This window comes from Haliotis rubra, unplaced genomic scaffold, assembly GCF_003918875.1.
Source record: "Haliotis rubra isolate DU_JTF1 unplaced genomic scaffold, ASM391887v1 Scf7, whole genome shotgun sequence".
Classification (NCBI taxonomy): domain Eukaryota; kingdom Metazoa; phylum Mollusca; class Gastropoda; order Lepetellida; family Haliotidae; genus Haliotis; species Haliotis rubra.
In genome coordinates this window covers 4,106,631-4,133,235 of record NW_025767412.1, presented here as the reverse complement: position 1 = coordinate 4,133,235, position 26,605 = coordinate 4,106,631, and the positions used below count along the sequence as shown (strand labels likewise).

The 26,605-nt window shown below is 41.0% G+C and overlaps 1 protein-coding gene across 1 annotated transcript; it reads right to left on the bottom strand.

Moving 5' to 3' along the window:
• On the bottom strand, positions 1-26,242 carry LOC124258613 (RNA-splicing ligase RtcB homolog). The gene is made up of 14 exons (XM_046692677.1): positions 26,181-26,242; positions 17,491-17,602; positions 17,082-17,228; positions 16,388-16,436; positions 14,148-14,355; positions 13,850-13,899; positions 12,733-12,839; positions 12,134-12,330; positions 5,345-5,477; positions 4,351-4,539; positions 3,950-4,060; positions 3,134-3,253; positions 2,411-2,453; positions 1-1,866 (listed from the first exon to the last, which is right to left on the bottom strand). The coding sequence occupies exons 2-14, from the start codon at positions 17,578-17,580 to the stop codon at positions 1,802-1,804; spliced, it is 1,509 nt and encodes a 502-aa protein (XP_046548633.1). The 5' UTR covers positions 17,581-17,602; positions 26,181-26,242; the 3' UTR covers positions 1-1,801.
• Positions 26,243-26,605: the final 363 nt, after the last annotated feature.

The window sequence follows — 26,605 nt, the reverse complement described above, 5'->3', positions numbered from 1 at the left end:
TTCACACCATATCTGGTTTATTTCATGCACTGAATGTACAGAGACTACAGATGTATGTACACAATATATACAACACATGGCTGGGGAAATATCACCAGATACTCAACACAGTCACCTGGGAGACAATAGCAATGACATAGCAGCTCATTGTCTAACACAATCAAGCCTTCATTCCTGGCGTCAAATCAAGATTATTGTCCCTTTATCTTTAATGTAGCACAGTAAAATATGTTCTAAATTTGTGTCTTCCTCGTGATTTCAAATTAAAAGCATGGCCTGTTCACTGAAAATATGACCTGTGAAAGAGCTTAACTGATTATTTTACTTTTAATCAAACTCAGTGTTAAAATATCTGAGTTTATGGGAATGATAACTTATATTTCAAGATTATTTGCCTGACAAGGGAATTTATTTGAAAATCTACATTAAACCATAACAAAACAATGTTAACTTTCACCAACAGAACAAGATTATCCTAACTGTAAACAAAAACAAGCAAATAAATACTCTAGAATCATGTTCTCAAATGAAAATCTGCTGATTTCTATGTAATGCGATCAAATACCTCACCCACACTACCAGAAAAGGACATTAAGTCCACATACGCACTTCCCATAACCTGCTGGCCAATGGATATTATGCACTGGAAGATACAGACAATGGGTCAGGTCTTCATGAAATGGAGAGTATAGTTAAACATTGTATTATCCAACAGTCCAGCAACGTCTTGGTGTTAGACACCAGAAATGGGCTTCACACACTGTATGCATGAGAATCAAACCCAGGTCTGTGGAGTAATGAGTGAACCTTGAACCACTTGTTTCCCCCAAATCCCAAAGATATGCTGAAAGAACTGCATGATGAAAACAAGACTCATCAACCCCCTGGAATAATGCCAGTTGATCTTACTTAGCCACATATACAATTTCTCATTTTGAGCCGGACAGAACGGGCCTTTACCCTATCACACCCAACTTTACATTGATGAGGATTATTATAATTGGAAGAACCTGACACGCTGTCATACCTAAAGTAAAGCAACAACCAGTTTCTGGACACACAGATACGAATAATTTCAATACAACTCCTAATTAATCTACTATGAGTTCATAAAGCAGTTGATTCTCCCATCATCTCACAGAAATATTTTATTCCAATTAATTGGCTCCCTATTTAATTGGCTTCCTCCACATGTTCTCGCTGTTGTTACAATGGTTTAGTTGTTATTAGTGACTCTACTCATGTTAATCCCTGTCATATACAATTGTTGTTACTGTTATTCCTTCAACCACTACATATAATTCTCTACCATGTTATTCAGCCTTGCTTGTAAATGCTATATTGACCTATACTGAAAAGTTAAAATTACAGTATAATAATAAAACTGTCACCCGTAAACCTTCGTCTACTTTTTATCTCAACACCAACTTTATCTGCCATAAATAAAAATAATCTGTAACAAAATGTATATTAATTCCTTCAACAGAAAACTGAATACTGGTATCGAAACCAATAATGTTATTGTATAAGTGACTGTTTTGGAATAATTAGCACCACAGTATGTACAATGGTTAGCTGTTAGGCTTATGAGATAAAAGTCATATTGCCTCAGCAGCTTGAGTTAGTTGCATAATGCCCAAAGCCGGGTTGAGATAAGTTTCCATATGCCCTAAGCAGCTGTGGACTTAGTGCTGAGTTCAGTCCCCGAGTCTGTTTGTAGGCTGCAGACAAGCTGTTAGTATTATGAGGAGATAGTGTGTTATAGCACTTGAAGAGGAGAGCTTCCAGGAACAACAAGGGTCTAGCCTTTGATGACCCCGATAGGTCGTAGTTTTATTGCCTTCTTGCTGATACCAGCTGCATGACCTGGAACATACACACTGAGTGAGTGAGGGAGTTGGGTTTAAATGAAGCGCATGGCAGCTTAATGTGTGAAAAAAAAAAAAAAGGGACACAGTTCAGAGAGACATAGGAGCACAATTTGTGTCAGTTGACTGGAAATAGCTTGAATGAATTTATGAATCCAAAGGATCCTAGCGATACTAAGGGACATAACTCTATCCAGTAATTTACAATCAGCAATCTCAGAGCTGCCTGTCATTATCAATCTTGGGTTAAACAAAGCTTGCTTGATCATTGTATAAGCAATGTCCACATACAATGATGTACAAACTCATTTGGGTCAGTCAGGACCTATAGTTGCCTCTCACAAGCAGTTAATTACAGAATAATAACATCAATTCTAACCAACACCTGAATATTGTACATAAGGTAAGTTAAAAGTATATTTCAAGAGCAACAGCAGTAACAAGTCCTCATATTGAACTTTTTACACTTCTAATAAGTTTTATGAAATCAACCTTTTAAGGATTTGAAGACCAGCAAAATAAAAACAGCACATCAAACTTACATGTATCCACGACATCTGTCACATTCTTGTAAGATTCTGGAGCCTAAAACAAAAACATTATCATACTATACATAGGAGGAAATGATACCAAGCTTAAAACAATTATATTATTAATGTGCTCAAATGTTTAAATCTTCCATTTTCTCAGAAGGTAAGGCAATAATTATCAAAAAACGAACAAGATTGAACAAAAGTATGGAAATTAGTGATCCTGGTTTTCACTGTATTGGCAACTTTGCAGCTATTTATGGAAAATTTTGGTTCCAGGACAAAATGCATGAAGACAGTCTCTCAATAACATTATTATTGTTATGTTATGTCAGCTTGAATGTACGAGTGAGTGAATATGGTTTTACTTTTACGCTGCTTTTAGCAATGTTCCAGCAATATCACGACTGGGGTCTCCAGAAATTGGGCTTTGCACATTGTACCCATTGAGGAATCAAACCCATGTTTTCAGCATGACCAGTGAATGCTTGAACCACTAGGCTACCCCACCCCCCATTAAGATGTACAGTGAACAACTGTTAGACTGAAGGTCCTGTCGTAAGAGGCGACTAACGGGATTGGGTGGTCAGGCTCGCTGACTTGGTTGACACATGACATCATATCAATGCTCATGTGGTTGGATTGTCTGGTCCAGACTCGATTAATTACAGATTGCCGTCATATAGCTGGAATATTGCTGCCAACAAAGCAACCAACCAATACACCAGCACTCACCTCCTCCATGACAAGTTTGGGGGATGCCACCCTGATGCTAATCCCCTTCTCGTCTAAGGCAGCCAGTACATCACTGTAGTCCAGGTTCCGCCGGGACTTAGCTCGCGAGAGTGCTCTCCCCTGTAACAAAGGACCAGCTTTCTTAGTATTGATCGCCACGAAGTAATGATGTCCCAGAGCTCTTATTACTATGCACTCGTTTCCAGGAATGTTCATGTTCATCAAATTCCTTGCTGATTATTCCTTATTTGTAAACACTGTAATGTAATGCTGAATGAAAGACATGTACTGTATGATTGTGTATATTTTGTAACAGAGAGAAAGCGATTCATCCCAAATTGTAGTAGTGGTAACCATAATAATGTTTCAAACCTGTGCCAATCAAATAATAACATCTTTCTGTTAAATCTTGCTAAATTTCTTAAACATGTGTTTGAATGTATAAAACTAAAGAAAGTAACTCTGTAGAATCTTATGTTATATTGTACATTTGTACTTTGGGTCATATGGCCTTTCTACAAACAAAAATCTTGAATCTTGAATCTTGAAATTCATTGCCATTTCATTTTCTTAGATGATTTCTTATGTTTCCCTTATATACAATAACTTACTTCTAATGCCACAAGACAATGGACATGATACATTCAGAATTATTTCATGATCACACTTTCAGCTGGCTTGGTGAAAGATGGAACCACCACAGATTGACAGACAATGTCAGATGACTGATTTTACTGTGATATAAGTTCACAGCCATCGTTGGTCCCAGTGGGGTCAAAATGTAACACATAAAAATGTCATGACAAGTAAACTTACTGCGCCGTGACACGTTGTGCCAAAGGTTTCGGTCATGCCCTGTTCGGTGCCCGTCAGCACATAGCTGCAGGTGCCCATCGTGCCCCCAATGAGAACAGGCTGGCCCGTTAACTGATCAAAGAAACAATTAATGGGCATGATTAGAAGGGAATAAGCACAACAGAAGACTTGTAAGAAGAATCAGTTGACTAATCAATAACAGATACACAATGCCATTATAGTGCTCAAATGTAACATGCATGTTGTATGAGAAAGTGTAATGAGAGGGTAATGGCACAACAATTTCATGACTAGGCTACACCAACTCAAAAAGCATATATTTCTAATTATCCACTTGAACTGGAAGTATGGAGGGGGAGACATTTAACCACAACACTACCTTCCGAAACAAGCATCCATACCTGATAATCGACCGGAATGAGTGGATGGTGGGGAGGGAAGGCTCGTGTAGATCCCTTCCTGTGCACGAGAAGCGTCTTCTGTTTGCCGTCAATAAAGTGCTCCTCTACTTTGGCAATGTTGTGCGACACGTCATAGATCATATGCATGTCAAGGTCATCTGGAGTCGTCTTGAACATCTTGGCAAATGCCTGTAGCAACATAGAAAAAGTAAACTCTCTCTCCACACATGTACATCAGCAGTGAAAACATGGTTTCTAATGTGAGTGAGTGAGTGAGGTGAAATGGGGTTTAAAGTCGCACTTAAGGATATGTCGCTCATATGATGACGTGCATGCGTGTGCATGTGTGGCTGCATGTACTAGCCCAGACTTGAACTGGTTTTATAGTGCTAGCTCACTGAGATACCATGCCGCAGTAAAACACATTATGTTGACTCCCAGCCGACCAGTCCTTGTTGTACCCACTTGTGTCGAACGCTAGGCAGGCACCAACAAGTACCATATTTTAATATCTTTTGGCATGACACGGCCAGGGATTGAACCCATGACCTTCCGCTCTCTGGTCGGATGCTCTAATAAAAACACCACGGAGGCGGTCGGGTGAGTGAGTGAGTTTAGTTTTACATTGCTTTTAGCAGTATTCCAGCAATATCACAGCGCGGGACACCAGAAATGGGATTCACACATTGTACTCATGGGGGAAATCGAACCAGGGTCTTTAGCATGATGCACGGATGCTTTAACCACTAGGATACCCCACCGCCAAGCAAAACCAAAGAAATACAGGCATTACATTTTCACAGATAAGGTCACATCAAGAGCACAAATGGAGCTGACAAACTGAGATAAGTGGGGGATACAGCTTTGCCCATCAAATTGCAGTGCCAGAGTCCAAAAACAGGGCAGCTCTAAGGTCTGATCCCACGATCAGCAGATCCTGCTACTGCCACATCTATCAGCTCGGCTTTGGTCCACCGACGTATCTGCTGTTTACCTGTCTGGTGAGGAAGGTCATGCTGGTGCGGTTGACCCAGGCGTAGTTGGCGGCGGCTGCCATGTAATTTTTGAGTAAAATTGATATTTTATACTTATCCTGACTCATGCTCTTTTGCTTGTCTTCTCTCTTTCTAACATAGTGGAACACTTGTATCTCCTTAATTGAAGCTCCCTTCAATGTAAAATCACTAATTGGTACTCACCACGAAGTTGCCTCCCTTGCCCTTTTAAGGAACAGGTGTCGCCACCCTCTGGCCTCATGCTTCACTCTCTCCTGATTTTATGAGCCCAACACTTGAATTTACAGGGAAATCCAAAGTGTTATGTGGGAGGATGGAGGGTTAACTCTCATGAGTCAGGATAAGTATAAAATATCAATTTTACTCAAAAAATTACATATTTTCCTTATCCTGACTCATGCTCTTTTGTTTGTAGAATCCTACGGAAACGGAGGTGGGCAAAACAGAATACTTTGGATTTATAGAATTAGTGATTTATATAGATTTAACTGTAATAACTCCCTACGGAACTTCATAAAGGCATAGACTTAGGATAATTCCTCTATTATAAGCCATAGGTTATAATGCCATACTGGGGTATTTACATTATGATATACTGAGATATTATAAACAACAATATCAAAGCCACTTTGATAGAGAAGCTATACCACTGAACATATATACATACTGCTAGAACTCCGTGAGAGTTATAAGCTAGATAATGCATGTAACAATTATGCATATTAATCTCGTGAAGACTACGTGTTAACGCTATTTAGGGACTGTCAACTGCTGTGCGAGGACCAAGGGACCGAAATGGTGAATGCCTGAGACGCCCTCGGTGGTGATATCTCTCAGGTAGTGATTAGCAAACACCATGTTAGATTTCCAAAAGCATCCTTCCATAATTGTATTCAAAGAACAGTTACCGTAAGGCGAGAGTGGAAGCTAACGCCTGATTTCATGGGGATTTGATGCTGTTGAGGGTCCAGTCCTGCTGCCTTGTAGGCTGGCATGACAGTTCTTATCCATATAGATATGGTGGTACGAGACTTCTGTCTGAGTTGTTGCCGACAAGGGAATGAATAATCGCTTGAGAAATCTTCGCTTTGTTTTGGAACGTCAGAAATAGATTTTGAGAGCTCTGACTGGGCATAGAGATAAGTCCAGTGTATCTTGAGATCCGAGAATGGAGGATAATGCAGGGATATGAAATAACCTGTCTGGTTGACCTGGTAGTTGATTTTTGGCGATGAAATCCCATCTTAATCCCAGGTGTGCTGTGTTTTGATTGTCATCAAACTGTATCCTCTCATAATCTAGTGCGTGAATTTCCGACATCCTGGCTGCTGTGGCTAGAGATAACAGGAAAAGCCGCTTTCTGTGAGAGAAAGCTCAAAGTTTGTCGATTCCAGCGTTCATAAGCCTCACTTGTGAGGTGTTGCAACACTATATTCAGATCCCAAGCTGGGGCGTGGAACTTCCGCTTTGGTCCTCCAATCGAAAGCCCGTGAGTAAGGCCAGTAACTCTGGAGTTCTTGTTAATCTAACACCCGCTCTCATGGTAATGACAGAACTAAGCGCCGCAAGATATGTTGACAATGTCGAGCCTTTTAAATGTTTGTTTTGCCGTAAGTAACACAAATAATCTGCCACTTGTGGATGAGTAGCATCTCTTGCTGTAAATCCCTTTATTTACCGCGTAATTTCAAAACTGTGCCACTTGTCGCCGCATAAGTTACGGTAGAATAGCGTAAGGCAAGCGGACCGCTTTTGCCGCCTGGTAGAATACCCTCTTTGTTTAAACACATTTTAATACAGTCCATAATGCGAAGTTGGAATACTTGGGCTTCGCGCACCTGTTTGGTGTGTGGATGTATTAATAGATTTGAGCTTTGGGTAGCTCTAGTGTTGGTTGACCGATTTCTTGAATTAGAATGGGAAACCACGCTCTGGCCGCCAGTAGGGCTGCACCAAAGTGAGTTGGAGGCTCTGTGTTTGTCTGATTTTCTGTAACACTTGAGGTATTATTGCTGGCGGCGGAAACGCTGCAGACGCATTGAGGCCTTCCCAGGATATGCTTAGAGCCGCCGCTGCCCATGCTTGTGGGTCTGGGACTGGTGACACGTAATGTCGGTAGCTGATTGTTGAAGCGCGTTAAATAGATCTACTAGCGCCCCCTATTTGCTTGATTATCTGTGCAAATATTTCTGTATTGAGCATCCATTCTGTCGGTGACGGTTGATGTGGCCGAGAGTGCGCCTGCTAGTACATTCTTGGCTCCGGAATGTGACATGCTCTGACATGTAGGTTTAGATCGTATTAGATCTAACAGTTGAAAGCTTAAAGTCAATAGGTTCAGTGATCTTGTTGAACCTTGTTTGTTCACATAGAACGCCACTGTCGAAGTTGTCGGTATGAATCATTGGCGCGATTCTGTAGAATGTTGCTCCAATGAAGTATGGCGCTGATTACAGCTTTCATCTCTAACATGTTTATATGGAGCTTGCTTTCTTGCTGATTCCATAACCCTGATGTCAGTCCGGGTTGGCTAGATGAGCTCCCCAACCTTGGAGCCACGCTGCCTACATATAGATGGGTTTTGAATTCCTGCTCTTCTAAACAAATACCTTCGCAAACATTCGACCTCCTGGTCCACCATAGTAGATGAGGTCTGAGACGCTTCGTAGACTGAATGGTTGTAGGTCGCCGAGATGTGCATTGATGAAGACCTGTAATGGGCGAACTGTAATCTGCCTGAGACTGTCATGTCTTGGGCTGATGTGAGGAGACCCAACACGCTTCTGCCATTGTCGAGTGGTAACGGAGAGAGTAGAGCTGACGGAATGGTCTGTTGGATCTTGAGCCAACGGTCTTCTGGTACGACGATACGGTTGTGATTCGTGATAAATCGAATGCCTAGGAACTGCAGATCTTGGCGATGGTACTAGGTCCGACTTGAGTAAGTTTACTAACCATCCTAGCTGTGTTAGTAGCTTTATGATGTAGTTTAACTGTAGTTTGAGATGCTGTGGATCTTGATCTACTTGTATCCCGTCAGTCGAGGTAGAACGCACTGCGAGCCCTAGACGCATGTAGATAGGTGACAATAGGTTTCGCTATCCTCGTGAATAGCCAGGGGCTGATGATATGCCTAATGGGAGTACTTTCCATTGGTAATGTAGCCCGCCTAGTGTAAATCTTAGATATTTCCTGGATTCGGGATGTATCGGATATGTAGATAAGCCGCCTTGCAGATCTATACTGGCCATGTAATCCATGGGGCTTAATCAACTGTCGTGAACTCTGAGGAAGGTGTATCATGCTAAACTTTGGTGGTTTGCGAGATAATTCCTGTTGAAAAAGCTCATGTTGTAAATGAGTCTGTATTTCTCCTGGAGTTTTTCTTGGGTACTAGGAAAACTGGGGAGTAGAAGCCTGGTTCGATGTCTACTTGATCTAGTACTTCTATGGCCTGCTTGGTTATGAGTGATGTAACCGCCTCTTTAACTTTGGTAGTTGTTGTGCCTGTAAGCCTAACTTGTAAGGGTTGACTGTCAGCGGAGGCGCGGCCTGTAGTGGGATACTTAAACTGTTGTTGAAGAATGTTGGAGACATAAGGGTCTTTAACATTCCCCAGTTCTCCCAGTGTAGTTGGAGGCGCCCACCCACTTGTGACGGTTGTACTGGAACGGCTGGGGTGGAAGACTCCAGTCGCTCCAACCTGTCTTTCAGCGCTTATAGTTGCGGAACCTCTGGGTGTCCTGCCTCTTCCTGACCCTCCTCTATAGTTGCCATATGGGCTTAATTTAAAAGAATCTTTCCTGGCTGGCTATCTTCCTATCCCGCTTTCTGTAGTCCCGAGAACTTAGATCTCCCTGAGTATCTTTGTGAAGTCTGCCTGATGACGCTTTGCTAGCTGGTCCATCGACTTGATCATAAGGACTTCTCTGGAGTCCTTAGTGACTTCCTTTGGAGACTTTGTCTATTCCTCCGCCAAAGATGTTTGGGGATGACCACGGGCTGTATAGAGTGGAGCTGTAAAGTTCTCACCCCAGCTGCAGGAAGCGAGGAGGCCTTGACGACGAAGCTAAGGTCAGTGCTGCTGAGACAGATGTGAGATGATCTGTAAGGAACTGCTGGTCCTTCTTTGCATCAGTAGGGCCGAGTAGATCATCCTATCATCTTCAGAGGTCGTGATACGTAAATCTGGTGATAAGTGTCTCATTGATCGCTCTAGATCTATTTAGGCCAAAGAACATGCGCCTCGCCATGTTTTCTATCTGCACCAGCTTGCGATCGCCAATCTTGTAGTTCTTGTTCTTAACATCGCTGATCAGCTTGTAGTTTTCATCGATGTCTTGTGCCTTCAGGAAGGGGTCCATGTTGTGCGTGGAGAACTTCTTAGCGGAAAGTTCGGCAGATGTGGAGTCTGCACTTTCGTAGCTTTAATGAAGGCTGTATCTAGATTATGTGGCACCGCAGCAATCGGGTCGATCGGAGGTAAGGTGATGGCGCCTGCATCGCCTTCCTTCATCAGGTATGTCTGCGCTTCTGAGTTGCCACTCTTGGACGGTGAAGATAAATCTAGGTTGTTTACCATCCAATATCTTATCTCAGCGCCTGAGAAGATGATGCCTCCATCATCTTCTGTACCAGCATCGGAGATGAGAGGTTGATGCTCTTCTGATGGTGACCTCTGGGCTGCTATCTCTATGTCGGGTGACACTCGGGAGACCTGAGTGTAGACCTGTGTGCCGACTTGTGTGATGACCCGCGCAGGTGATGTAATGCGGAGATCGGGCGCAGTGAACGGCGCGGAGATCGCCTAGGTGATCTGGCGCCTATGGGAAGACCTAGATCTGCGAGGGAGAATGTTGACGGCTTCGCGGAAGCTCTTGAATAGTCCCTCGACGCCCTTCTGGACGATGACGATCTGTGTGACGGCCTTCGCAGCAGCTTCTCTGCGTCCGACCTGGGGAGCGGCGCTTGACTTCCGCGGACGGCTTCCGTGACGCCTGGTGGTCTGAGTCTGCATCTGAGGACGAGGCCGAGGATGATGACGATCTCTCCCGCCTTCGCGGAAGGCCTTCGCGACGACTGTACATCTGCGCCCTTCGCTGAGGTGGTCTGTGACTTCCTTCTCGGCTGCTTCGCCGTGGGCTGCTACGCTGACTGGGGTGCCTCTGGGTATCGCCTCATGCTGCTCGGCCCTGGGCTGGCTGCTTCCCCGACTGTAGTGGCCTCCATCATGGTCATGATCTGCCGCAACAGCTCGCCTGGGATGGTCTGGCGACGGCGAGTCGGTGCCCTCTCTGGCGATGACAGCTGCTGACCCTCAGGGAAGTCGCCTGACATCAGTGTAGAGGCATCAGGCTGCATGGCGATCTCTGCTGATGTCACTGTAGCTGTCACCGGTCGCTTCTTGTATGTGACGCCAGGGATGATGATCGGCTGATCATCGAGAGGCCCAGTTCGGGCGGCTGGAACAATCTCGCTGAGAAAGTTCTTGACGACTTCGTGACTTCCCCTTAGATGTCGACGCTGCCCTGGGGTCCGGGTCTGCGCTGGGAAGACGCCGGGCCCTCTTTTGACTTTATCTGGCGATGACGGACGCCTGGGGAGGCAGGACGCTTCTTAGTGTTGGCGGACTGCATCCCACGCCCATCTTCCGACGGAGTCTCTTAAGTAAACACCAGACGGGAGGGGCTCCATCGACAGCAGCTGACTGGAAGGGGAACTGGCGTATCGCCATGTCTAACCCTTTGTTTGCGCGACCTATTCGCGGTACGCCTCACGACGCAAAGATATTTATGAAAAGCAGAATTGATAGATTAATGCAGTAACTGCAACGTATCAAACGCACAAGGCGAAAGCACAACTAGGGCATAATACATGGTCAGCAATTGAAAAACGTGAATTGCAAATAGTACAGATTTTCATCAACGTAAATACTAGCTGAACAATCACTTAACTCACGGAATAAACAGTAGAAATAATGATTAAATATCAATGCAAATTAATGAAGGATACTAGCTATACCTCTATAGTAACCTATAAGAGGTAATAAACTAAGAAAACCAAAGGATATAGTGTGTAAGGAGACACAGGCGCTCTCACATCCTGCTCACTGGGCGAAGAAGGAGAGAGTGAAGCATGAGGCCAGAGGGTGGCGACACCTGTTCCCGCCAAAAAGGGCAAGGGAGGCAACTCGTGGTGAGTACCAATTAGTGATTTTACATTGAAGGGAGCTTCACTAAGGAGATACAAGTGTTCCACTATGTTCGCAAGAAGAAGAAGACAAGCAAAAAGAGCATGAGTCAGGATAAGGAAAATTAAAACCAGGTGCCTGCTGTCATTCGAAACAACACCCTGTCAGAACACTGCCCCGACAGAGACCCCTTGTCCACAAGCATGTACCTGTCACCACCTGGTGTCATTTGATACAACACCCTGCCAGAACACAGCCCTGACAGAGCCCCTTGTCCACAAGCATGTACCTGTCACCACCTGGTGTCATTTGATGCAACACTCTGTCAGAACACAGCCCCGACAGAGCCCCTTGTCCACAAGCATGTACCTGTCACCACCTGGTGTCATTTGATGCAACACTCTGTCAGAACACAGCCCCGACAGAGCCCCTTGTCCACAAGCATGTACCTGTCACCACCTGGTGTCATTTGATGCAACACGCTGCCAGAACACAGCCTCGACAGAGCCCCTTGTCCACATGCATGTGCATGTACCTGTTTGACCTGGTGTCATTTGATACAACACCCTCCCAGAACACTGCCCTTACAGAGCCCCTCATCCACAAGCACGTACCTGTTGCCACCTGGTGTCCCATGCCTCGGCTGCCACTGTGGATCATCACACAGACCTGATCCTTGAACTCAATGCCCATCTTCTTGGCCGCATAGTCGTCATAGATCTCCTCCACCACCTGGATCTCAGCGTAATGGTTCCCGGCACCCAGCGTCCCGAGCTGCAGCAGACATGTGAAGTATGATGCAATGATCAAACAGAGCAACATCAAATATGAACATTTCCTTTCGTTTCTTTAGCAGATAATGATAAGAAATTAACTTCTTCATATCATATTTAGTTTTAATCCAACTATTAGCAATATTCCACCAATATCTCAGCATCACGAGCCATTGTCAGACTTGAATGGCTGAAGTAGGAAATGACATGGGTCAAAAACTATCCCACACACATTAGCTGGGAACTTGTATAACATTATGCCACAGAATAATTACCATACAAACTAAAACTTTAATACCAGTACATAAGCATGATGGAATCATTATTGTTCATAAATACACAAGGCAACATATGCAAATCGTCAACATTGTTTGTAGTGCAAGGGGAGACAACTAGGTGTTACCTGAGGAAGGCCCCTCTTCTTTGCTCTGTTGCTGACTTTAGAGGGATCAGCATTGAGCATTCTGCCATACTCCTCACAGTGTTCCTTGTCTTCAGCCCATGCATAGCCTATAACATACAAAACACACATCGTACAGCTTCCATACTCCTCACAGTGAGCTTTGTCTTCAGCCCATGCATAGCCTATAACATACAAAACACACATCGTACAGCTTCCACACTCCTCACAGTATTCTTTGTTTCCTGTCGACACAGCCAACAGAGAAATATCTTTCAGCAATTTCTGATCAACCTAGTTTTAGGCTGCAGTAACATATAGTCCAAACATCATCGTATGCCCCACTGGACTGTACACGTTTGGCCGACCAGATATTTTAAACAGAGGTGTGGGTGTGTTTAAACACTGATAATTCAGGTGTATCAGTAGTAGTTTTACAAGGTAGATTATTTCCAATTTCCAAAATTATCAACGCAACAAAAATACAGTGAGAGAAATGATTGTAGGAAAAAAAGAATCAGCTTATAAAAAAGCTTAGTCAGTATATTGTCAAGGGATTAACTGGCTTCCAATCATGTATAATTGGTATATGGTTACATTAGTTTTGACAGTGGTACCAATAGATCTATATAAGAGTAAAGCATGTCAGTTTGAGGTACTGACTGACTGAGTTTGGTTTTACGCCGCTTTTAGCAATATTCCAGCAATATCATGGCGGGGGACACCAGAAATGGGCTTCACTCATTGTACCCATGTGGGGATTTGAACCCGGGTCTTCGGCGTGACGAGCCAACGCTTTAACCACTAGACTACCCCACCACCCCCAGTTTGAAGTAAGACATAATGGAGGTGATAGAGAGCAACAAGGGTGGCAAGAAGCTTTGCTGGAATGGGTACATGTACACCAGAAACTGTACAAGAAAGAACAAGGTCTGGTGGAAGTGCTCAAAGAAGTCTAGTCTTAACTGCTGTGAACTGATTCTTTTTTTCCTGTTTCTTTTTTTCCTAGCAAAATTTCATTCTTTTTTTCCCGATTCTTTTTTTCCTGATGTTTTTTTTTCCGATTAGCAGAGAAATGATAACATTACAAGAATACACCCAACACAGACGCATGTCCTACCTTCCCTGAGGGACCAATCCATCCCCATTTCCAGAGCCTCCTCCAAGTTTCTGGAACACAGAGACGGAGAGTATAGAAACATGGAATATATACAACAAGCATAAAATGTAAAGTAATTTCTATTGAGGACCAAATGTCAAAAATAACCACCATGTTCTACAAACTATTTGGCAAACACGATCAAGACTAATAATGATTCACAGTGAATAAATGTAACACCTGTTCTATGTTCCTAACGGCTGGCATAATGTATATAATAGAATAAGAGAACACCCAAGAAATGGTGTTCTATGCTTACTGGGCTGTCATGGGTATGATCCCCCGTGATCCGACACCAACTGGGATGTGATCAAACAGGCACTGGGACAGTTGTTCCTTCAGGGGGATCACATCCTTAGCATGGAGATTTGTACGTAGGAGGCGCACACCGCAGTTTATGTCAAAACCAACACCACCAGGGGAGACGACTGCTGTAGGGTCATTCATGTCAAAGGCGGCCATGTTACCTGTTTACATTTACAAACAAGATAATTATCAGTTGGTTTTATGTAGTGAAACTTATCACTATTTATTGTGTAAACGACAAGATAGATTAAAGAATATATTGATACACACTGATCCAAACACTTGGGGAATAACAATGTAGCATCAATAGCATGCGTCATCATCGATTCATCATCGATTCATCATTATCATCATCATCACCGAACAGTTACAAGGTAACCAGAATTTCACCATTTAGCACAAAAATTCATTTGAAAACATGTTATTTCTTTTCGATGAATACAAAACAAACTGCATAATAATCAGTTTGAAGTAAGACATAATGGAGGTGATAGAGAGCAACAAGGGTGGCAAGAAGCTTTGCTGGAATGGGTACATGTACACCAGAAACTGTACAAGAAAGAACAAGGTCTGGTGGAAGTGCTCAAAGAAGTCTAGTCTTAACTGCTGTGAACTGATTCTTTTTTTCCTGTTTCTTTTTTTCCTAGCAAAATTTGATTCTTTTTTTTTCGATTCTTTTTTTCCTGATGTTTTTTTTCCGATTAGCAGAGAAATGATAACATTACAAGAATACACCCAACACAGACGCATGTCCTACCTTCCCTGAGGGACCAATCCATCCCCATTTCCAGAGCCTCCTCCAAGTTTCTGGAACACAGAGACGGAGAGTATAGAAACATGGAATATATACAACAAGCATAAAATGTAAAGTAATTTCTATTGAGGACCAAATGTCAAAAATAACCACCATGTTCTACAAACTATTTGCAACACGATCAAGACTAATACGATTCACAGTGAATAAATGTAACACCTGTTCTATGTTCCTAACGAAGGCATAATGTATATAACAGAATAAGAGAACACCCAAGAAATGGTGTTCTATGCTTACTGGGCTGTCATGGGTATGATCCCCCGTGATCCGACACCAACTGGGATGTGATCAAACAGGCACTGGGACAGTTCTTCCTTCAGGGGGATCACATCGTTAGCATGGAGATTTGTACGTAGGAGGCGCACACCGCAGTTTATGTCAAAACCAACACCACCAGGGGAGACGACTGCTGTAGGGTCATTCATGTCAAAGGCGGCCATGTTACCTGTTTACATTTACAAACAAGATAATTATCAGTTGGTTTTATGTAGTGAAACTTATCACTATTTATTGTGTAAACGACAAGATAGATTAAAGAATATATTGATACACACTGATCCAAACACTTGGGGAATAACAATGTAGCATCAATCATGCATCATCATCGTCATCATCATCATCATCATCGATTCATCATCGATTCATCATATCATCATCATCACCGAACAGTTACAAGGTAACCAGAATTTCACCATTTAGCACAAAATTCATTTGAAAACATGTTATTTCTTTGATGAATACAAAACAAACTGCATACAATAGGATATACATGTTCCTTAAGTACGAGAACATGAGAGACATAGTTGTGACCAAATGACATTCCAGTCTAATCACTGTACACTGAGGGAAGTAGCATTTGGTTCGGTTAACAAAACTAAGTGCATTGTGCTAGACGTTTTAAATCATCTTAAAGTTTGATTCTGTACATGGTAAACACAGAAATCTCGGTCCTGTTTGAGTCCAAACAAATACTATTCATCGAAAACCTTAATGCAGTATTCATGTCATAAAGACGATGCATCATTATAAACATTTCGGTCTTAGTCACATAAGACTGACTGAGTTTGGTTTTACGCCGCCTTTAGCAATATTCCAGCAACATCACGGCGGGGGACACCAGAAATGGGCTTCACACATTGTGCCCATGTGGGGATTCGAACCCAGGTCTTCGGCATGACGAGCCAACGCTTTAACCACTAGGCTACCCCACCGCCCCAGTGACATAAGAATACCTTGAAATAATTGTATTGTTCAAGTAAACATTGTGACAAAAACACCTTGTTCTGTAATTTTACTACTTTATCAATTTTGAGTTTCATGGTCAGTGGATCTGTACACTAAGCAAAACACCATGCAAGGTCCTGTCATGTTAAACTCACCAATAGCAAAGCCATACCCGGAATGAACATCAGGAAGTCCAACCGATTTCTGGAAAACAATTGTTCCACTTTGTTCAAACAAGAAAACATAAAACATTATCATGTGGATGGGTTTCAGATTCTTAATTTATTGCTCTTTTAGTGACATTTCAAGGAAGATTGTTACACAGTCATCAAGCTGGAGAATCTACATTGAAATGTCACTCAATGTTATAAACAAGAAGTCATGATACATAAAGTTGCATGTTATTTTAGTTAATGACTACCAGAATGTTGGTGGAATGTGTACATCAGACAAATCACCCGGTATCTGAAATGTGAAACACAATCGCAACTCAGGGCAAAACTGACAAAACATGTCCACAAAAGAAATATTCTCATCCCAAATTTCTCTATGACTAATACAAAAGGTGGCTTGTAGCTTGAAAACAAAAGAATTTGATCACAAATCTGTAACACAAAAGATATTTAGGATAATAGTCTGTGAAATAATGATAAAACTATGTAATAAATTCTGTTGTTGTTACCAAGGGGATATTACAACTCATTCGAAATGGGAACTACATACTTCAGTTCAGGGACCTTTTGAAGTAGACTTGGGGCTAATTATCAACACTGAAAATACACCAAAATAGATGCCCCCACACCCATCTGAATAATGGCGTAGAGCAGGTAGGTTACCATGGTTACATACCGAGACAATGCCAGGTAATGCAGCAACATTGGCGATCTGCTTCATCCCCGGCAGAAAGCCGCCAAAACCTTTACTGTTACATGAGTGCTTCAACTCATCAAACATCAGCTTCTCTAAGCGGTCATTTGTGTAGAAATATCCATCAACCTGAAACAGGAAATGAAATTATGAATTGAGTTGAGTTTTATAGTATTTCTATGTTTCAGTTCCATAGACATGGTAAGTGAGAGAGTCGGTTATGTTTAAGTCGCTTTGAACAGTATTCCAGTTGTGACAGCTTAATGAGGAAGAACTGTCAAGTACAGATATTAACCATAAAGGGGAACCTTTGTCAAAAAGTCACAGGTTTCTAGTGTGCCCAGGGCACTCACGTCTCCCGAGCCTTGGACATTGACATGGTAATTCTTACTTTCATATTTTCCACAAATCCCTTCTTGATGTGCCAGCAGTTGCCGGAGATTTTCTCCAAGTACTTGAGTTCATCGTTATATGTCCTCATGGTGGTACCAGCTTGATGTAGTCTATTTGCAAAAACTTAAATCATTAATCACCATCCAAAAACCACAGGGGCTTGTAACAGTAAAAACTGCCATCAAGTTATGTACTGTCACTAACAGGGTCTTAGCACTATATAAAAAGGAAAGGGATGAAACGAGGTCAACACACCAAGTTTGTTTCAGGGCGAATTCAACAATGCTCACTTATCTATCCCATTTAAAGTATGCACACAATTCAAGCCAATAGATTTACCTACAAAACAAGACAGAGAGCACAAAAATCGAAGCAGTACTTTGGGAGCTAGAGTCTTCGGAAGCTCGAAAAATCGTGATTTCTCGATTCCCGAGACAAAATCCCTGCTCATGATTTGTAGCCGTAACCCATTTCTTGTTTATTTCACAGTATACACAAACGACATGCACCAAAACATGTTGAACTCATGGCACCTGTCAATCAATCAATCAAAACTTTATTTCCGTACAAAGGCCATCAGGCCCATATACATACAGTTTCATACATTATAATACAATTTGCATATACGTGTATGTATAGTATGACCAGAAATTATTGAGAATTTTAGGAATATGTAGTATTTCTAGTATAAACAACCATGACCAGCTATCAAGTGCTTGGTTTCATTCAAGAGAGACAACTCTGTTAATCCTTTTTCATTAGTTTGTGAAGAGTTATCCCCCTTTGTTTACTTGCTAGCAGACGACATTTTCAGTGATCCTCAGTATGGATGATTTAGAGAAGCGGATGTTGATTTTAGAACAAGGACATCAGATCAGCTGAAGTGATTTCAAGTAGAACAGGCATCCCTTTGTCCACTGTTTATCGTGTTTTGAAAGATATAGCGAATGGATATGGCATTGAGCACCAGGGAGGCGCAGGTAGGCCCAGAAAATTAATTGACTGTCGGTGACAGGAGGCGGCTTAGTATTCTTGTTTCTAAAAACAAACGAAGGAGTTTAGAAAACTTAAGGCTGGATTTGATTGATAGAGGAACTATGGCTGTCTGTAAGGAGACAATTAGAACTGAGTTGCATGCAATGGATTGGCAGAAAAGTCGATGAATTCCATCACCTATCATGAAACCTGAACAAAATGAGCAAAGGTTGAACTGAAATTTTAATTGGGACAATGTGATTTTCTCAGATGAAAGTTCTGTGTGGCTGTTTCCTAATACACTGAATTTCTGGACCAATCAAGCTGAAAAACATTTGTATCAGCGCCCAAAGTACAGTCAGAAATTTAATGTGTGGGGTGGCATATCTGTGTTAGGGGCAAGGCCCCTCTGTGTAGTTGAAGGGAATATGAACAGTGAGCGGTACACAGATATTCTCGAGGGACATTTACTTCCATCTGCTCACGTGTTCTATGGATATTTTTGGATTTTCCAGCAGGAGAACGACCCAAAACATCATTCAAAGCATTCACAGGCCTGGTTTCGGACCCAAAATATGACATTATTAGATTGGCCAAGCTATAGCCCTGACCTAAATCCAATAGAAAATGTTTGGGGACTTATGAAGGAAAGTGTCAATAAGAAAAATCTGACAAATATTGCTGAAATGAAAGAAGAGGTGGTCCGATATTGGGACAGCAACCACAAATTTCTAACTTCTTTGATCAGTAGTATGCCTCGCCACATTGAAGCCTGCATTGCTGCCCATGGTGACTTGACAAAATACTAACTGTTCACCTGTCTTTGAATCTGGAGTTATGTTCTGCTAATATTCACATTTAATAGGTGAGTAATGACTGAAAAGAATAAAAAAATTACAATCTTTAAATTCTCAATAATTTCTGGTTGTACTGTATACTCGCCCATCTGCATACATGTATACAGGTAATCTGAACATACGATACAGGCTTATATGGATAAGTAGATAAAGATATGATATGATAATACAAAAGTATAATATGGTATTTAATATTATCATTCTTGTGATAGCTTATATCTTCGTTCATAAGAATGCATTATATATAGGCTGAGCATTTTCAAACTATGTACGTCATTTGTCATAAGTAGTTTCTTAAAGTTATGCATATTCGTTTTGAAATCACTTGGTAAATATTTACGACGTAAGTCATCATATCTAGGACAAATGAAAGTAAAATGGTATTCGTCTTCTAGACCTCCGTAACAGATAGGACATGTTCTCAAATTTGCTTATTTTACACCATCGTCCTTCATTAAATTTTAACCTTAGTAATCCTGCTCTAAATCTAACTAAATATTTACGTAATTTATAATCTGCAATTTCAAAAAGGTATTTTTCAGGGTTTAATAAGCTTTTGAATTCTCTATACAAAACATAACGTGTGCTATTGTCAAGATTGGATCTCCAGTTTTGTTTAAAAACATCCACTAAACGCGTTTTAAAGATTCCGATAAAACTTACACAATTTCCAACAGTTTGTGATAACCAAACAAATCCAAATCCATAAGAAAAGAGCAAATAGCGAATGTTTGAAGCTCATGTCTCATAGCCAAGGTTATCGAGATTAAGACATTTCATAAGCTTTCTTTGGTATGCGATCATTGTGCATTGTTATTATTTTAATCCAGTAGTTAAGACAACGAACAGCTGCATTTACAAAAATAGGGAAACGGCCACATTCACCATACACAATAGCGTTAGGTGTCTGAGGTCCAACGTTTAGGTATAATTTGCAAGCCGAAAGATGTATTTTCTCAATACATTCATATTTTTTATATCCCCACATTTCTGAAGCATATAATAGGATAGATTGTATTTGACTATCAAATATTTTGAAAAAGATATCTGGTGATAACGAACCGATTTTTCTAAGGTTGCCATTTAATTCCATTGATGCTTTTTTACCACGCAAGGAGAGATCGGATAACGATTTGCCCAAGCTAACATTACACGTGAATAGAAAACCGAGATACTTATAGCTATTGACCATCTTTAAGTTATTACCTTGAAAGTACCATGCATCAGTACTTTTAAGTCTACCTCCCCTCCTGAAAACAACAATATTAGATTTATCAAGGTTAACGCTTAAACCCCACTTATCTGAATACAATGATAAAATATGTAATTGATTTTGAAGACCACATTCAGTATCTGAAGCTAAAATAACATCATCAGCGAAAAGTAGCATAATAATTTCTATCATATCAGGAAATAACTGGATGCCGTGTTTTCCATTTTGTGAAATTTCAATAGAAAGTTCATTTATGAACAGAGAAAAGAGTATTTGACTCAGCATACAACCTTGTTTTAGACCAAAAGGTCAGTTAAAGTAGTCTGTTAAATGTGAATTACATAGCACACATGATTTATCGGAGAGTAAATACCTTTAAGCGCTAGCATCATTTTCCTACCCAAGCCGTAGCTTGATAATAAGCTCCATAATTTAAATCTGTCTATTGAATCAAAAGCCTTTTTAAAATCTATGAAAGCAACAAACAATTTTTTTCTCTTTTTACATAAGCATTTTTCAATAAACGCATTCAACGTGAAAATGTGATCTATGGCAGAATAACCTCCTCTAAAACCCGCTTGAGTTTCTGATATCTTATTCATGAAAATTGCCAATTGTGTTAAACGAGTGTTTAATATGCTGGTATATAAACTACTTAAAATACTTAGCAATGAAATGCCCCTCTAGTTATCTGGGTTGTGGATATCACCCTTCTTATGTAATGGAATAATTATTGCTTTACTCCAAGCATCTGGAAAGCTGCCACTCTCAAATAGTTTATTACATAATACGAGAAGAAATGGCATAACAACCTTTTCCGATGATTTAATCATTCCTGCTAGTATATTGTCGACACCAGGCGATTTACCAATTTTTAATTTTTAACCGTTTAATAGCATCAAAAATGTCTTCTTCTTTAATTGGAGAATCCAAAATCGGTTGATTCAGGACATATATGTGCAGCACATGTAACAAAAGTATCTTGATCTTGATCAGTAAGATCAGTTTTATCATACAGTAATTTGAGGTGATTAAACCATGATTCATCAGAAATATCGGGTGGTGGTTTCCTGGGATTAGATATATTTCTCAGTTCCTTCCAAAATGATTTAGGATTGTGTCTAGAGTTATATAACTTTCTGGCTGTTAGCTGTTGGTTTATTCTTTTCCACTTCCTACATTTATATTTATAAGTATTTCTGAGTATGCCATATTTCTTTAAATTTAGGTTGTTTCTATCATTTCTAAAGCTCTTAAAACACTTTCTTGCCTCTAATTTAGCCCCATGGCAATCACTACCATAGAAGTTCTTAGGTCTAGTTTTACATTGAGGTGGCATTTTCATACAACCTGCCGCTTCTAATATACAATCTGCAAATTTGGAAACAGCATTATTAATGTCAATTGAAATTTCATCTATGAGTAAGTCCAGTACATGCTTTCTATCATATATATTACATACAAATATTTGTTCATCACATGATTTCCATTTATATTGTGGGATGCAATCATTTTCCAGTTGTTGATCATAATTGCTTTTTACACTTTTGAAACTGAGTACCAGTGGCATGTGTTTGCTTTCAATTCTATCACATATTTTGAAACTAAAAAAGTACTTGAATAAATTAGGAGACGAAATAATATAATCAATAACACTACAGCCCTGGTCAGAAATGTACGTGAACTGACCTCGTTCATCACCTTTCACACGTCCATTAACTAGAAACAACTTAAATTTTAAAAACATAGCAAAAGTTCAAAAGTAGATTCCCAAATCTATTTACAATAACATCCTGAGATGACCCATTCTCTTCCCACAGAGGTTACTTGTCATATCTTCCTACGAACCTCTGTTCTAATACGGCCATATTTCCCGGTTCTCGTAAAATCCCCTAGCGGCAAAAGATCGCAACACGAATTATCTCCCTTCTTTCTATCCAATCAGAACACGTGTTACATCGACTTAGATTCAACTTGACTAACACAAGCAAATGATGGGCCACAAATATCCCCATTTGCCGGGGACTTGTGTTGATGTTACACACAAGACGTTTAATGGCTAGCTTGTCCGTTGTCAACGAGGGCGATGGAGACGCCACTGATCTGCCATAACATGACTGAGTTCTGTCTAGAAGAAACGTTTGCGCATCGCGCAGGGGAAGACGTTTAGTTTTCTCGAAGCATACGGAAATTACCAAGGCCTTGCGAATGATCACTTTTGAAACAACATCGCTGATTGCACAAATAAATCTGATTGCCTCCAATCACGAGTCTTGAACGCTCACACCATGAAAGGGCTGTATTAGAACAGAGGTTACCTAGGAAGATATGACAGGAGTAACCTCTGTGGGAAGAGAATGGAGATGACCTGGTGTCTATAGGTACTGGTTCATCTTCAGGAAAATAGTGATCAATTCTATCATCTGGAGCGTCAGGTGGCTGATTACCATCTCCAACACGAGCGTTAAAGTCACCCATAATATGAATATCACAATCAGTCATATAATGGGGGTTGTCTAACAACCACTCTTCTAATTGATCAAACAGGGTACATGTTTGTACTTTCTTAGAGAATGTTGAACCTTCTGGTGGAACATATACAGCAAAAAGTAAAATATCTTGTTCGGAATTCAACATATGTTTGTTTAAGCGTAAACAGATAACATTTGATATTGTAATAGATATCTCTGAACAATATTGTGACAATGAATTCTGTATAAACATGTACGCTTTACCCCTGAAAGCCTTCCAAAATTAGACAATTTATGAGCTTTACAAAAATACAAGTGAAATTCAGATAACTCTGGTATAGTGATCAGATTATCAACAAAAGTCTCGTATAGGCATATTATGTCAAACTGACCTAGGAAGGCTAAGAAATCTGAGTCTTGTAACTTGCTCTTTAGGCCATCGATATTCCATGAAAGGAATGCAAAGGGAACAAAAGAGATGTTATCGTAGAAGTCACTACGATTTGTGTCATCACAAGGCGTGTGTTGGTCATCCGTGTCATCAACAGGTGTTTTTAACCATGGTAACTGGCCACAGGCCCGGCCGATTTCCTATTGTGATGACATTGTAGGAGCGCTTCTTGTTGTGGGTGTAGGTGTGGGTGCAGTTGTGTCGACGTTGTCCGATTGTCAACAACAAAGCTGACGTTGTTCAGGCGTCTCATTGCCCCCTGTGAAGTTCTGTTCAAACTGACGGTTTCTTGACTAGGTAGCCCAGTTTTCGGTTCCGTAGAGGAGTGATCTTTCGGTCGGGTAATCAAACGTCCGTTCTTGTAGTGGGCAATGAGACCTTTATCTCTATGTTCACTGATTGTGTCACGTTGACGTTTCGTCAGATCATTTGATACTCAAATTGCAGACTTCTGAAGTTCTGGACGGAGTTTTAATTCGCGGATTTTATCCTCAAACACAGCAAATTTGACAATGAGGGGGCGTGGTCGTTGATTGTCACGTGTCAATCCTACAGGGCGGGGTGCGCCCGTAGAATCCCCGCTCTTTCCCAGGTGCGACGAGAATGCTTGTTTAACACATTTAACACAGTGTCTCTACAGTTCTGATATTTCTCGTTTTGGCTCTCACTTATGTTGTAAAATACCACATTGTTTCTACGACTAAAGGTCTCAAGCCTATCCAGGGTCTCAGCTTGTTTTTTAACTTGATCCTTCATAGATGACTGGTGACGTCACCAATGCACAGATGTAAACAATCACTATCCGTAGGTAGGAGATACTCAAAGTTTTGGTATGACTGGGCTACAACATTCCCAAATCTCATCATAGCCAGTGAGAGAGACAAGTACACCGTAAAAACACTGCACAAGCACTCAATCTATACGTGTAGTGAAAAATGCTACTTTGCTGTGTGTCAGGTGAATACCTGCCAACATGGCCTACCTGGCGGGTCCCGGGTGGGTGTGAGAAAGTCCCGATTCTAGCACGGTACAAGGCTAGGTCGATCATCTTTCGGGTTAGAACTGATCTCCGGTGTTTCAGAAGTGAAGTAGACGTAATTGTAACGAGTGTTCTTTCTTTTTTTCCATATATTATAGGCACTTCTTCAACAGCTGCATTGCTATGCGATCTATGGCAGGGGCGTGTAACTCTCACCTGTCAGCGTGCTAGATGCCATTCTTTCGCAGACACTTACACCTCACTGTCATAATGAGTTTACATACATTTATTCATCGCAAACAGAATTGTGTCGTGCACGTTTGCCATTGACGACCTTGGCCTTAACCTGCCCCGCACTGAAAAGAGTCAGCTATCTGATGGGACATATTTTATTTAAAGCTTAGTGCGGGGCAGGTTCGCCCTGAAACAAACTTGGTGTGTTGACCTCGTTACATCCCTTTCCTTTTATCATGTTTATATATAGTGCTAAGATACCGTTAGTGATAGTACATACCTTGATGGTAGTGTTTAGCGTTACAAGCCCCTGTGGTGACCATGGTGACAATAACAATTATACGCCATGGTTACAAGGATATTGTTCTTACTTTGACATGTTTGAGAACAGATATAGGGAGAGACTTCCTTACGTACCCCCCGCCTATTTTGTGATGAGCAAACACTATAGTTTATATAGTTTAAAGTTAGGTTAGGGGGTGTTACGTAAGGAACTCTTACCAGATATAGCTTCAGTGTAGGTATGATCAGATTGTTCTATACATACACCTGAATAGTTTTTGACAGGGTTCTGGTAAAGCAACTTCCAATCAGCCATTTAGTATCAAACTGAACCATGTTATGGGGTAGTTGATGTTCCTGGCATGTTTGATTCATAAGAAACAGACCCGTGAAGATCAGGGGTAGAATAGGTCTTCAGCAACCCATGCTTGCCACAAAAGGCGACTTTGCTTGTCATAAGAGGCGACTAACGGGATCGGGTGGTCAGGCTCGCTGACTTGGTTGACACATGTCATCGGTTCCCAATTGCGCAGATCGATGCTCATGCTGTTGATCACTGGATTGTCTGGTCCAGACTCGATTATTTACAGACCGCCACCATATAGCTGAAATATTGCTGAGTGCGGCGTAAAACTAAACTCACTCACTCATAAGAAACAAACCAAACTTTCAAAGTCAAATCCTTTTTCATCAATCTAGTCTTAAACTGTCTCCATGGAACAATATGTCGGAGTTTGTCCATATAACAAAAGAAATAAGTAACCACAAGAGCTGAATAATCAAAATATCTAAGAAATCACAATATCAAAGACATGGAATATGGACATAGACTCGATAGAGATGAATAACTGTCATCTAATAATGATCTGTGTGAGACAGTTTCACTTTTTACACCGTAACATTCGCGCCATTTCGTGGGAAAATCAAAGAGATATTTAAGGGACTTATACTCACCTCCAAGTCAAATGAACACAAGTACATTAATGTAATTCTGTAACAGCGTGCCTATTCAGCATAACGTGCGCGAAAACCGAAACAAAATAAAATCAACATGGCGGCCCGCACTTAGAGCAAACGTGTTGTGTAATAACGCAACGGAATTAAGTTTAACACGTATTTCATGAATTAATATTCAGGTCAGCTCCAGCTACAAAATACAAATATGACCATATGACTTGTCAGTCCATTTTATATGTTAAAGCAGCGGTAATATCACGAAAACTTACTTCGCCGAGTACGTTGACTATCTTTCAGTTTGCTGACTCGGCAGCCGAAGAACCAAAGAAGGGAAGTAACTCTTGAAACCCGCATTGCGTGGATGATGATTTAGAAAGTTACATACTGAGTTGTTTACAGTAAACTATGGTATAACGAACTCATATGGACCCCTGATTCTAGTTCGTTATAGACATGTTAAGGGACAACAAAATACATAAGATATATGCCGTGGAGGGCTTGACTTCAAATAATTTCTAATTTTCTTCTCAAAAACAGAAAAAGAAAAGCAATTGGAATCAGAACATTTACTCAATATTAATATTTGCAGTCGCATGAAGGGTATCTTCCCATAAGACAGACCTCCCAAAAGACAGACCGCTTAAAACAACACATTTTATGGTTGCTTGCATAAGGCTTAATTAAGCTGTACCCT

Bases quoted from the DNA above. Each gene is read 5' to 3' on its own strand.
- LOC124258613 (XM_046692677.1), bottom strand. From the start codon at position 17,580: ATGAGGACATATAACGATGAACTCAAGTACTTGGAGAAAATCTCCGGC. The intron at 17,229-17,490 runs GTAAGAATTACC...TTCCTGTTTCAG, and splicing joins GATTTGTGGAAAATATGAAA to GTTGATGGATATTTCTACAC. The intron at 5,478-12,133 runs GTTCTGGGAGGG...CCACTATGTTAG, and splicing joins AGGGGCTCTGTAAGGGCAGT to AAAGAGAGAAGACAAGCAAA.